The following is a 14034-nucleotide window of genomic DNA, read 5'->3' as shown; positions in this document are numbered from 1 at the left end:
ATATCAGCTGTCCTTGAATCTGGAGGTGCGCATTTTCACACTTCTATACTTTCTGCCTGATGGAAGAGGGGAGAAGAAGGAGTGGCTAGGGTGCGACTTGTCCTTGATGATGCTGCTGGCCTCGTGGGCGGTATAAATGAAGTCAATAGAAGGGAGGTTGGTTTGTGTGATGGAGAATAGAAGAGGTTCAAGCTTGAAGATACCTGGAACATGCTGCAGGATTGGTGGTTGAGGCAGACACAATAGTGGTGTTTAAGAGACTTTTGGATAGGCCCATGGATATGGAGGGATATGGATTATGTGCAGGCAGAAAAGAGGTGGTCTTGGCATCATGTTCGGTGCAGACATTGTGGGCTGAAGGGCCTGTTCTTGCACTGTTCCACACAGCAGTAAACATGTGAGAAAACAGTAACATTGGAACTTAGGTTGTGTGTGTTCCAAATAAATAACAGCCCCAGTGTCTTGAACTTGTTGCTGCTAGCCCAAGAATGACTCAGATGTGTCCCACAGCCAATATATGGACAACGCAGACAGGCAATTAACAGATGCCCAGAAAGTCAATGCATTAAACACACATTAACTGTGAATAATTGATTGCCATTGAAATGACCTCTCCACAACCTCGTATCAATCAAAGATCCTATAGCAAGCAAGATAGATCACTCGACGAAAAAGACGTATAGGGCAGATTCATGGGTAATATTCGGCCCCATTTCCGTAACCGGCTTCCGTCTCCGCACCAAAGATTCCATAGCGGAGCAAAGATACTAGTGCAGAGACGGAAGCTGGTTACGGAAACATCCTCGTAAAAATAAAAGTTCTTTGGTAAAAATCTCCTCCTCATTTTCAGAATTATAATTTATTAACACAAACTGTTCCCCCGCAACGTTGATTACACTGCGGGTCGGGTCGGGTTACTGAAATGGATGAAAAAAAGGCCCACATTCCACTCCGTTGCGTACTACACATCAGCCTATTGCATTTAGGAGTGGTCTATCTTGCTCCGTTATAGGATCTTTGTTATCAATGATAGTATAAGGATGAAAGTGCCAAGTTGTAATTGCACCTTCCAGTACAGTAAAACAGCAGCATCATTGGTTGTAGTGGGGCATAATTACTGTGTGATGGGTGCTTTTATAAATATGACACAGGATTTATAATGGAAATTTAAAATTAGAGCCAAATGTGTGAATTACCCGACCTGTCTCTCGCACACTAAAGATAGACACAAAGTGCTGGAGTAACTCAGTGGGTCAGGCAGCCTCTCTGGAGAACATGGATAGGTGGCGTTTTGAGTCGAGACCCTTCTCAGACTGAGAGTCAGGGGGAGAGGGAAACTCGAGGTATGAATTAGGAGGTACAGAACAAAGCAGAGACTGCTCCAGTGTCTTGAACTTGTTGCTGCTCGTCCAAGGATGACTCAGATGTGTCCCACAGCCAGTATATGGACAATGCAGACAGGCAATTAACACAACTGCACTGATGACCAAAGAGGCCACAATGGTCTATTGTTGGCCGAGAAGGTGAAAACAAAGGGATGAGAACAGTGAAACTAGCAAGATGACTAGGGTGGGGTGTTGGTCTAAACTTGGTCTTAACTCTGACGATCGTCAGTATTAGACCGATTCATTGATTTTGACTTTCAAGCAGGCATCAGAGAGATGTGGTAGCCCGGTTTCAGATCTACGCTGCCTTCGAAGATTGCTCTTGGCTAAGTCTTTAATTTGCCAGTGTTACACTCACAACAGAACATAAAACAGACCAGAGATTTGAATGGGGAGTGCATAAAATCCACATTCACTATTACACCAACCAAAGCAGCATTAGGGGTACAACAGCTCATCTCAGCCAGCTGAGAAACCAAAAATCGCCAGCATTCTTGATCTTTATCACTGCCTGCCAGATGGTGTGTGTGAACACTGTTCGTGTGCAAATACATTGTACCCTTCTATATATGTGTGTGTGTGAATGATGTGCATTGTGCAGGTGTCTGTGTGTTTCAGGTGGTGATAGTGTTGGATAAAAGCTGTCACATATCAACCAGCTCTCAATGTATAAATGCTTACCCATTAAAAGTGGATGCAGAAACATAGAAAGTAGGAGTAGGCCATTCGGCCCTTCGAACCAGCACCGCCATTCAATATGATCATGCCTTTTAAGAAGGAACTGCAGATGCTGGAGAATCGAAGGTTACACAAAAAAGCTGGAGAAACTCAGCGGGTGCAGCAGCGTCTATGGAGCAAAGGAAATAGGCAACGTTTCGGGCCAAAACCCTTCTTCAGACCCACCCAAAGTTTCCGTGCGGTTCCCGGAGGTTGCAGGTGGTTGTCGGAGGTTGCAGGTAGTGGAAGCAGGTAGGGAGACTGACAAAAACCTCCGGGAACCGCACGGAAACCTTGGGTGGGGCGCAAAGTCTCCAGAGGTTTCCGTTCAGGTTTCCTAAGTGGGACAGGGGCATTACTCTCTCTTGAAAACATCCAGTGAATTGGCCTCCACTGCCTTCTGTGGCAGAGAATTCCACAGATTCACACCTCTCTGGGTGAAAAGGTTTTTCATCTCAGTCCTAAATGGCCAACCCCTTATTCTTAACTGTGTGACCCCTCGTTTTAGGCGGGTTCTCAGGGGACTGGTAACCCCCATGGTAATTTGCCTCGATGCAGGGTCTGCACCTTTAGATGAAACAGTACGGAGAATTGGAGGTAAAAATAATCTGCCCTCACTCTCCGATAGCCGTGGGTAGTCCAACCAAATGTCGGCTCCTTGGGGGCCTCCTTCAAATGTCCCCTATAGTGTGTGTGTGTGTGTGTGTGATGGTTCTGTAACAAAGCTGTTAAGACACATTTCTGGGTGTTAATGTCCAATTTGTGGCAGGGAAATTATACATTTGCTCATGAGATGTACTGAATATAAATGCAACTGTTAACAAAACCACATTTTATTAGTACATTTGGCTATTTTTAATAGTTTTCTTATAGGAGAGTTTACAGAGAATAGAAGGCTTAAATTGAAAGCTGGGAATTACATTTCATGAGAGGGTTCATAAAATAGCATACTCCATCATTGTACCATTTTGACCAACAGGACATCCCAGTTCACACTGGCCAACGGAGACATTGAAATCCGAAACCTGTTCAGCATTAAATACCTGGAGGCAACTGATTTCTGTACTTCACTGATAACGTTCACTAATTTATGGAACAGCCAGGCTAAAATATGCAAGGAAGATACAGTTTATTGCAGATTAAGGGAATAAATGGGATTATTTTAAAAAATGGATCACTCGATCTAACAGAAAATCGTTTGCTTCAATGCAGACTGGAAGCCAAGTGCGCTGGTTGTTGCCACAGTACCATGGGTTGTAACAGCTCCCTATCCCACACACCCTTACCAATATCCGCCATATTTTCCTTAATAAAGCTGGGATCTTTGGTGAGGGGCACAGACTCTTCATCAGCTGGTCAGTAACAGAACTATTTCATGCCATATCTCCGCACGAGTTCCTTATTCTGCCAAATGTGACCCAGATCCCTTAAAAGAAAAAGTAGCGAGGCAACTTCAATGAATATTTCTTTAAATTCCCTGCCTCACACATTTATGGATTGGAACTGCTGGCTGTTTAAAAAAAAAAAAAAAAAGAAAAACTGAATCCAAAATTGAAATCCCAGAAGCTTTAAATATCGTTGCCAAAATCCACTGTTCCATTGGATACACGAGTTCAACAGACACTGCAGGACTACAGCAGCCATTCAACCCACAACATAGAGTGCATTAATTTATTACAGAGTGGGAAGAAACAGGAATTGGAAAGTTTTGAACATTATAGCTACAAAACAGGTCTAAATTGTAAATGGAGGCTCTGTTTGAAGAAGGGTACACCTTATGAAGTGCTACATCTAACTGCACACACATTTTCTTACATGTATAGAAATAAAGCTACTTACAACTTTGAAAAACAAAAGATGCAATACATTTGTTTGCCCATTTTCCAAAGTAATAGTACAAAGCACAACTAAACTATTTCCTTAAGTACAATACTCAGGCTACTTTGAAAACCCAACAGAACTTTTTCACAAGAATTGTATTTCTGAACTAAAGCTGTTTCAGTGAAGAGTCTACTAGACCTTAAACTGAGATTTGACTTTTGTTCTGCATGTTATCGTGGCAAAGTATTCCAATTTTTTCAAGGTCTTCAATGGGTACACTTGCTTTCCTTGAATTTTAGTGTGTGTGAGACTCCTTTTGGAGCTCCCCTTACTCTTGACCCATTACCCCAACTGAAAAAAAAGTTGATCAACATAAAATGGAGTACCAGATGTTTGAGGAGCGTGTGATACCTTCAGAAGGCAACCTATGCAACAATATCACTGAGTAGTGAAGAGCCTTTAGACTTTAGAGATACAGTGCGGAAACAGGCCCTTCGGCCCACCGAGTCCGTGCCGACCAGCGATCACCCCGTACACTGACCTACGCACACTAGGGACAATTTTACAACTTACCGAAGACAATTAACCTACAAACCTGCACGTCTTAGGAGTGTTGGAGGAAACCGGAGCACCCGGAGAAAACCCAAGCAGGTCACGGGTTACAAACTCCGTTAACACAGCACCCATGGTCAGGATCGAACCCGGGTCTCTGGCGCTGTGAGGCAACAGCTCTGTCTTTGCCCAAAGGATTACAGAGCGGGTGCAGCAAATAAAGAGGCCAATTTGTCACTTTGAGTTGGGAACAGCTGTACATAAGAGCAACCCTCACTCGCCAGATCTTCTCCCCAGAGGCCTGCAAAGTGTTTCCCTTCATGTAGATAAACATCTCCTATTGAATGCTGCAATTGAATCTGCTTCCACTACTCCTGCCACTCACTGTGTAAAAAAGCTTTCACCTCGGCTCAATTTTGGTTGTTTTAACAATCACCTTCATTCTGTGTCCTCTGCTCTTGACTCCTCTGTCAATGGGACCAGTGTCTCTCTTTACTCTGTCCATATCCTTGATGATTTAAAATCCCTAGTTCTGATCTTCTTGGAAGCTCCTTTGTTCTAAGGAAAACAATACTAGTTTCTCTCGCCTACCTGCATGACCTTCTGGAATCATTTGGGTAAATCTCCCCTGCATCCTCACCAAAGTCTTCACTTCCTCTAGTGTGGCATTCAGAATAGAAGGCAACTGGAGTTTAGTTTAGGGACACAGCGTGGAAACAATCCCTTCGTCTCCCCCACCACCCACATTAGGGACAATTTACAATTTTACTGAAGCCAATTAACGTACAAATCTGGACGTCTTTGGAGTGTGGGAGGCAACCGGAGCACCCGGAGAAAACCCACGCAGGTCATGGGGAGAACGTGCAAACTCCGTATGGACAGCACCCGTAGTCAGGATTGAACCCGGGTCTCTGGCGCTGTCACGCAGCAACTCTACCCGCTGTGCCACCGTGCTGCCCGAAGTGTTGTGGAGTGTTGGCCCCTGGAGTGTTGTGGCCTAGCAGGTGCTCCATATAATATGTACTATTCTGTCGGAGGAGGTGTCCTGCTCAATGCCAATATTCACACGGGCTAGAGTTCTTCGCCAAATCAGTAAATCACATCAATGGAGGTGGAGAAGATAAGTGCACTGATGGTGAACAGACAGTTTGTTGCTCAACAGGTGTTGGACCTTACTAGCTCTTAGAGGCGAGTTGGGAATCTGAAACATTTCAAGAAAAATGTAAAGCATCCCATATCTTGCAAAACAAAACGTTGAATGTTACTCTCCAGTGAATGTGGGATTGTTGGAACTAAAGGCTTTTCTTTGTCCATAGGGAAAGAATGCCGTTCTGTGGTCCCTCTTGTTTCCACTCATGGATTTGCCCAAATATTAGCGTTCAATATGGATTTGTTGGAGAATGCTGCAATGGATTCCTTCGCTAGGTTCATGGAGAAAGATTATAGTTTCGGCGAATGCAAATATACATTTGGCTGATTTAATATTTTTCCGCTGTATGACTCTGAGCCAAACAATATGCCGACTGAACAGACACCAGAATTCATTTTCCAAAATGCTGGCATCAACAATGCAGATAGGCAGGGCCAGTTAACACAAAAAAATATTATTGCTCATGGTGGTGAATCTGCAGAATTCTTTGCCACAGAGGGCTGTGGAGGCCAAGTCAGTGGGTATTTTTAAGGCATACATAGATTCTTGATTAGTACTGGGTGTCAGGGGTTATGGAGCGAAGGCAGGAGAATGCTCCTATAACTTATGAACATCAGAAAAACAGAGTCTGAATGTAATTTAAATGGGGTGAATGGGGACATAGCTCTGCAGGTTATGCCTCCTCATGGGCATTCACATTCACTCTGCCTAGGCCTCGCAATCTCAAACATCTTGATCTTGTGTCTGATCAGTCTGCTTTATTTCAAATAAACGAATCCCACCTTAGACGGTCTCTCTTCAGAACTCCAACTCTCCGGCACTGGGAACCTCCCTGAGGTTCCCTCTGCACCCTCTCCAGTGCTGCCACATCTCTCCTAGGGTATGTGCACTTGAAATGGGTCCTATCCTACATGGATAGGGCAGGTTTGGAGGGATATGGACCAAGTGCAGGCAGGCGGGACTAGTGTAGCTGGGACATGTTGTCCTGTGTGGGCAAGTTGGGCTGAAGGGCCTGTTTCCACGCTGTATCACTCCATGGCGACCAGACCTGTCCCCAAGCTCCTCACCAGAGCTTCATCCACCACCTCCCCACTTTTGTGCCTTGTACCTCGGTCATTTTTGTGCCCACGGCATGGAGTTGACTCGGACAATGCCAGCATTTAATATCTGTCCCTAATTGTCCATGCTTGCTTACCTACCTCACCTAGCTATCCTGCTACCTTCAGAGATCTATGCACGTGCAACTGTTCTTCCACACTTGTTGGAACCCGACCATTTACTGTGTATTCTCTTGCCATGCTGGAATCCCATTACCCCATTCTTGTCCACCATTGAATTCCATTTGCCCCCTAACCAGTCCATTGATATCTTCCTGTAGCCTCAAACTGTCATCCTTACTGGGAATTCTGGTGGCATCAGCGTGCGTCTTAGTTGTTGGGAATGTGTGAAAATGGCTCAATATCTTTTTCAGGTGTAATTGTCAGAGGGATAGCATTGACATGGTCAGGGTCATTAATGACAGTTTATCATTGCCATTGGCAGGCAAATTATTGGAAAGAAATGTCCAGCCAAAAAGCACAATATCAATGAGGTAATTTGTGGAAGCATTTCGATGGCGGTATTAGGATTATTATCGATGCTGTGCCAATGCATTCATCTCAGTATCAGGGCAGTTATTTTAAGCATTTCAACATCAACCGGGTATTCATAGGAAGTACATCAATGGTAATACCTGGAGAGTTTCTAACACAATGACAACATCAGTTACACCTGAGCTATATCGCTACCAAAATCAGGGTGAAAATTGGAACAGAATGAACGCCAATGTCTGTTTAACCATTTTAGCCGCGTTATTAACCTGTTTTGGGGATTACATGAGGTACATCAATGCCATCATCAGCCTGAGTAATGAATCAATCTCGGTATCAGGGTAATAACTGCAAGTGCATCGATTCCATGGGCAGATAAATGATTGCCAATGAGTCATTGGTATCAGGCAATTACTGAAAACATCTAGATGGCAATACCAGGGATATTATAGGGCTGTATCAACGCCAAGGAAGATGCATAAATATTAGTGGTATCGTTGTTTGAATGCTGGTATCAAAAGCTGTATCGGTGCCAATAAGAGGGAAATTTAGAGGGAGTGTAAATGATCTAATGGGAATATCTTGATGATTACTGAATATGCATCAATGGGAATATTAGGGTTACTGCTGGGATCTTCACCACTAATGTCAGAGCAAATAATGGAAGAGATAATGATAATATCAATGTGATTATTATGCCAATACCAAGATAGGGTTAATTATTGATCGTGCGTGTATCAGCCAATGCAAAAATAATTATTGGAGGTTAATCAAACTCAATACCCACGTAATTACTGTACTATAATCATGCTGTTATCAGGCTAAACTGAAATTAATGTTGATATCAGAGTAATTATTGAAGTGAATCAATCACAAAATCAAGACAATTATTATAAGTGAAACAATGTAATGTGTAATTATTGAATATGAACAAATGACAACATCAGAGTAATAACTGGGAAAAATAAATGCCCTTATCAGGCAACAATTGTAATTCAATCAACGTCAATATCAAGGTAACCATTGAAACTGTATCAATGTAGATAGTAGGGTCATTGGGGTATATGATGGCATGATAACACCATTATCAAACATTTTTGGAAGTTGAGCAAAATCAACATAAGGATAATTATTGCAGATGTGATAATGCAATTGTGAGACAAATTATTGGAAGCCGCTCAGTAAATATCATGACAACCGTTGAAAGTGTATCGTCGCCTATATCCGGCAATTGTTTGATGTGTATCGGTTGCAGTACCATGGAAGCTGCTGGGAGCATGTCAATGGCAAAACCAGGAATATTACTGGACTGCATCAGTACCAAAACCAAGGCAAGTATTGGAATTGAATGAATCAAAATATCTGTGCAATTACAGGGTCGTATCAAAGTGAATGCCAGGATAATTATTGCTGGGCTGTGACAATGTAAAGCAGTCACAGTTGGAGCTGTGTCATCAGCCAAAATTTGGGTACTAATTGGTGTGTCAAAGCCCCAATCAGGTTAATTCTTGGACTTATATTAGTATCGCTATCAAGGTCAGAGTTGGGACTTTGTGAATGTGGGATAATTGGAGCAGTACCAGTGCTAATATGATCAATTTCTGGAAATGAATCAAGGGCAACATGAGGATAATCACAGATGACGTATCAGTGGCAATATTAGTCATTACAAAGTACAGCATGCAAATATCAGTATAATTGTTGAGCTTATCTAAACCAATATCAGGATAATCACAAAGTCCATCAATGTTAATATCAGAATCTTCGTCACAACCTGCATCAGGATACTTACTGGACCTGGATTGTTGAGTACATCAGAGTAATTATTGAAGCTGTGTATGAAGACCAATTTATTATACCTGCATCAGGAGCAATACCAGAGTTACTATAGGCTACGTGAATATCAATATCAGGATGAATATTGGTAGTGAATCTATGATAATATCGGTGTCATTACTGGACTGTTTGACTGTGAATATCAACATTATTAAGTAGTGAATCATATAAAAAACAGGGCGATTTTGGGTTGTATCCATGCCAATATCAGGATAACTGCTGGAGCTACATCAATGGCATTATCAAAATAATTATTAATAGCACATCTTTGGCGAACTCAAGACTATTATTGACCAATATAAATGTTGACATAATCACAAGGCCTGTATTGATATTGGGGTAATATCTACAGAAGATTTGTATCACTGCCAATATCAGGTTAATTATTGGAGGTGTCCCAATGCCTCTCAGTGGGAGATGACAGTGGTAGAGAAGCTATTGGAGACGATTCTTCAGGATCGGATTGGCCCACTCCCATTTTAAAGAGAGTGGGCTACTTAGGGACAGTCAGCATTGCATGGCAGGTCTCACTAACTTAATCGAGTTTTTTGAGGAGGTGACAAAGATGATCAATGAAGGCAGGTGTTGAATGTGTCTACATGGGAGGCTGACCCAGAAGATTAAGATGCATGGGATTCACAGTGACTTGATCATTTGGATTCAGAACTGGCTTACTCATAGAATACAGAAGGTTGTGGTGGAAGGTTGTTATTCTGGCTAGAGGTCGGCGACCGGTCGTTCTGCCGGGATCTGTGCTGGGACCTCTGTTGTTTGTGTTATATACAACACCAAATTGCTGGATTTGCGGACGGTGGGGACTGCTATCAAAGTATATAGTGGGATATTGATCAGCTACAGAAATGGGCTGAGAAATGGCAGGTGGAGTTTAACCCGAGCAAGTGTTAAGTGTTGCAACTTGGGAGGTGGAACACAGTTCATGGCAAGACCCTTAACAACATTCATGCACAGAGCACTTGGGGTCCAAGTCCACAGCTCTTGAAAATGGCAAGGTAAGTAGATATAGTGGCAAAGAATGCCTGTCTTCATTCGTCAGGGCATTGAGTATAAGAGTCAGGAAGTCATGATGCAGCTCCATAATACCTTGGTTAGGTTGCATTTGTAATATTGTATGTAGTTCTGGTTGCTGCATTATGGGAAGGATGTGGAGATTTTGGAAAGGAGGTTTACCAGTATGCTGCCTGCATTGGTGGGTATTAGCTACAATGAGAGATTGGACTGGGATCGGTTTGTTTTCTCTGGAGAGGGTGAGGGGAGACCTGATAAGAAATATTTTAAATGATGACAGGTATAGTTTGCTTTACACAGAGAGAGCGGTGGGTGTCTGGAACGGCCTGGCAGGGGTGGTGGAGGCAGATACGATAGCGATGTTTCACAGGTTTTTAGATAGGCACGAGATGCAGAGAATGTTGGAAGAAATGGATCATGTGTCGGCAGAGGTGATTAGTTCAACTTGGCATCATGTTCAGCACAGACACTGTGGGCCGAAGGGCCTGTACTGTTCTATATTCTATGACATTTTGGAAGTAATTGGACAGAAGAGTTCAGGTAGACAAATGGAATTCTAGATTTATAACTAGGGATATTGGATTTCACAGAAACCAGGGAAAGGTTTCCTGTTACCATTATAGATACTAAGGGTCTATTTGTTAAAGCAAAGGTTACAAAGAGTTTTCTGGGGGCAGTATCTGTATGAACGTATTGAAAAGAATGAAAGTATAGAAAATTGAAAGAAAATATTTCAATTGGCAAGCAAATTAGTAATAACAAAAAAAATAAAATGTTAACACCAAAATAAGAAAGGTCTTGAGAATTTCAAAGAACTGCCAGACATGATGGACCAAATGGCCTCCTATTATGATACGGGACTTTTGTTCATTCCTACGATATGCCAGAATCGGGTTGATTTTTGCATTATTAGAAAATTCAGGGTAATTAGTGGATAAAATGTTTGTATTGGCATCATTAATTCATAGATGCCAATAATTATGGCATTTATTGGAAACATACAATGTCAATATCAGGGTAAACAGCGCATGCAATATCGTGGTCTTATTGGATCAGTATAAAGGTGAGTACTTTAGGCCAGATATTTGAAATGATGGCATATGTATCTATGAAATTGTTGATCTGTATTAATGTCTGTCAGAGTAATTATTTGTGGGTTGAAATGAAAATATTTAAACTGATGAAATGACAGTATCGGCAAATGACAATTTTCTGGTGAATTCTAGGGTTAACGTATAACCAACTCCCACCCTTGACACTCTTTATGGACAAATGCTTCTGATGAATACAAAAGACTTGGAGAGAGGCATCAATATGACCCTTTCTGTGCTAGGCAGCAAGAACATATCAATGGAGAGAAGGGAAGAATGTTTCAATGCTGGACTATGGAATACCCTCTGGTAAAGTCACTAATAAGAACATAAGAAATTGCAGGAGTCAACTGCCCCCCCCCCCCCCCCCCCCACCCCACCCACCCTTGTGCCTGCTCTGTCATTCAAGAATAAGATCTCTAAAGAAGATCTCTAAAAAATAAAAACAGAAGATTGAAATGGTTTTCTTTTTGGAGCAATTCAAAAAACAGAAATATATCATGATCCCAAATATGATGAACAAATCATTTCACCGAAAAGTCTGACCCCCTGTCACAGCTGGTGAGGCACTCATTTGATCCCTTCCTTCTGGCACATTGACCAGAGAAAACTCCGAGTAGTTTGAGTTGCCCTGCCGGACCCTGAGGTTCACCTGTCCACTGGCACTGTCATTGAATGACGGGGTCATTTCTCCTCCAGTAGCTGAGAACCTTGAGTCTTGGCCAAATGTGCCCATTTGGTGATTGTTGTGAGCTGGCGGCTCCTCGCGCTTTTTCTGCGAGTTAACCTGCTCTATGAAATCCGGCGGCGACGAGATGCTGCTGTTGCTCGTTACAGTCGGCATGAACGCAAAGGGATGCTGGGATTCACCGACGAGCAAACTGTACTGGGCCTTTTGCGTTGGTAACCTCAAGGAAGAGCCCGCTTCTGGTCTGAAGCCGTGTTGGGTAACCATCGTGGCAAAAACCTGCCGCTCCAGAGAAGAAAACAGAGGTGGCACCTGAAGGCTCCCAGTTAGGGGCTGACTTTCAGTCTCGTATGCAAGTCCTTGCTCACCAGAGTAATTATCATTGTGGCAAGTCCTTTCCAAAGCTTGTTGGAGGAACTTTGAATATTCGTGGAGCATGTTACAGTTGTCTGCGGATGCTGGCTGTGAACTTTCACTGACTTGCTCCAATGGAGGCACATTTGAACTATCAGTCGAGCTTACGGTTATATTTGAAGCAACTTGGGTATCACTGACAGAAAATGGAACCTGCCCATTTGCCTTGTTAGTATAGTGGTCCAAGAGAGTCTGCAGAACTTCATCGGGAATTCCGCCTTTGTCCTGACCGCTTTTCAGCTCGGTGTTGCCGGGCTGCACCAACATGGATGTGCCACCACTGCTTTCACCTACAGTGGTGGTAGCTGCCTGTGTTGCAGCTGGCTGAGTTACAATCTGGCCCACAGATAAGGCAAACTCTCTGCTGGTGCTGTTAGGCCCTTGCAAGAAACGCTTCTTCTTAACAAACTGCATTGCATCATCATAGTTGCTGTGGCTCCCGCCCGCCTTGCGTGAGGCTTCGTGAACCTGATCAGTGGCCTGGCTCTCGATGACCAAGAGGCTAGGGTTGCTTCCCATTGCGTAGGTGTATTTGGTGACTTTTGTGGCATCAAAGGTGGCAGGAACAGGCAAGATCTGATTCAGTTGTTCTGTTGTCTTCTGATTTTTGTTGGAGCTTATCTTCTTCAGAACAAGCTTTGGTGGGTTCAGATTCTGGTACGTTTCCCCTAGATGATCACTACCAAGAGATGGATGTGCATTTACAAGCGACGACTGCTCCACTTTATACTCATCCTTTACCTTCAAGTTGCTGGTGTAATACTCTATACAATCTCGCTTATTCAAGTTAACACCTGTTGGACTACCAGTCTCCTCTTTATTAGAAGCCTCCAGTTCCAACTTCTCTGTAGTTTTGATCTTTTTTGTTGTCGGATTAATGACATCCTTCTGGGGTGACAACAACCTGTGTTCCGTACTGATGGCAAGTATTATTGGCTCAGTTTTCACTGCTGGGTTTTTGTCAGAAGCTTTCCCTTGATTTTCACAGCACATTCTTCTGTGTTTAAGCAAACGATCAGTTCTAGAAAAATACTGCAAGGAAATGCATTGGAGAGAATTAATGTCATTATCGTTTATTAGGTTATGATTCAAGCAACAATGGACATGAAGGTGTACATTCACCGTGGCCACAGGCATGTTAAAGTTTGGGCACTAAGCACGAGCTAACAATTTGCAGGATGAACTAAAACTGTTCAACCACTCATTTAAACTAGAGCACATACATTTATGAATTTAATGTTGGATCTTTACGATTCCAATTTATTACAGCAGATATGGAGTAATTACTAATTTGTTCAGTGGCCGATTTCAACTGCTCCTGCCAGGTGGGAAATAGGTGGTAGTGGCTATTTTAACCCCACCTATTTTCCAAGAAAGCAGCTTCATATCCACTGCCTTGCCTGGTGCACACAGTTACAATTAACGCTCAGGTATCATTTTCCAACTGCGGTCTTATCTGTGGATGGCACTCTAGCAATTTGGATATGTGTACTGTAAAATGAAACAGGCAGGAAATGAAAGACCACATGCACCCAAGCCCCTGAACGGAATCTCTGGTTTTGTGCCTGGCAGCATACTAGTGAAAAATGACAACCAATGTAAACCCCCTTCAAGAAACAAGATTGTGCATGTTGCCTATGTGGAATCAGTTAGTCATGCACTGTGTAGTTTGTCATTGGATCACACACATTATTCGGAGTTCAGGCTGTGATGTGTTAACTGATCTCAGCTGTTACCATAGAAGCTGCAACAACTTGCCTTGTAT

At 42.9% G+C, this 14034-nt stretch overlaps 1 protein-coding gene across 5 annotated transcripts in view; it reads right to left on the bottom strand.

Annotated features, from left to right (window-relative positions):
- racgap1 (Rac GTPase activating protein 1) overlaps positions 1–14034 on the bottom strand; it is an 85226-nt gene that overhangs the window by 28697 nt on the left and 42495 nt on the right. For 4 of the 5 annotated variants that reach the window (XM_055664626.1, XM_055664624.1, XM_055664623.1 and 1 more), the window contains one exon: positions 11562–13301. The exons of the other annotated variant lie outside the window; for it this stretch is intronic. In XM_055664626.1, the coding sequence (XP_055520601.1) occupies positions 11697–13301 (1605 nt within the window). In that variant the 3' untranslated portion in view covers positions 11562–11696. Of the gene's footprint in view, positions 1–11561; positions 13302–14034 lie in introns of those variants that run through there. 5 annotated transcript variants of the gene reach the window in all.

This window comes from Leucoraja erinacea, chromosome 40 (genome assembly GCF_028641065.1).
Source record: "Leucoraja erinacea ecotype New England chromosome 40, Leri_hhj_1, whole genome shotgun sequence".
NCBI lineage: Eukaryota > Metazoa > Chordata > Chondrichthyes > Rajiformes > Rajidae > Leucoraja > Leucoraja erinaceus.
Note: the sequence above shows the minus strand (reverse complement) of the source record. Positions and strands in the feature narration are given on the sequence as shown.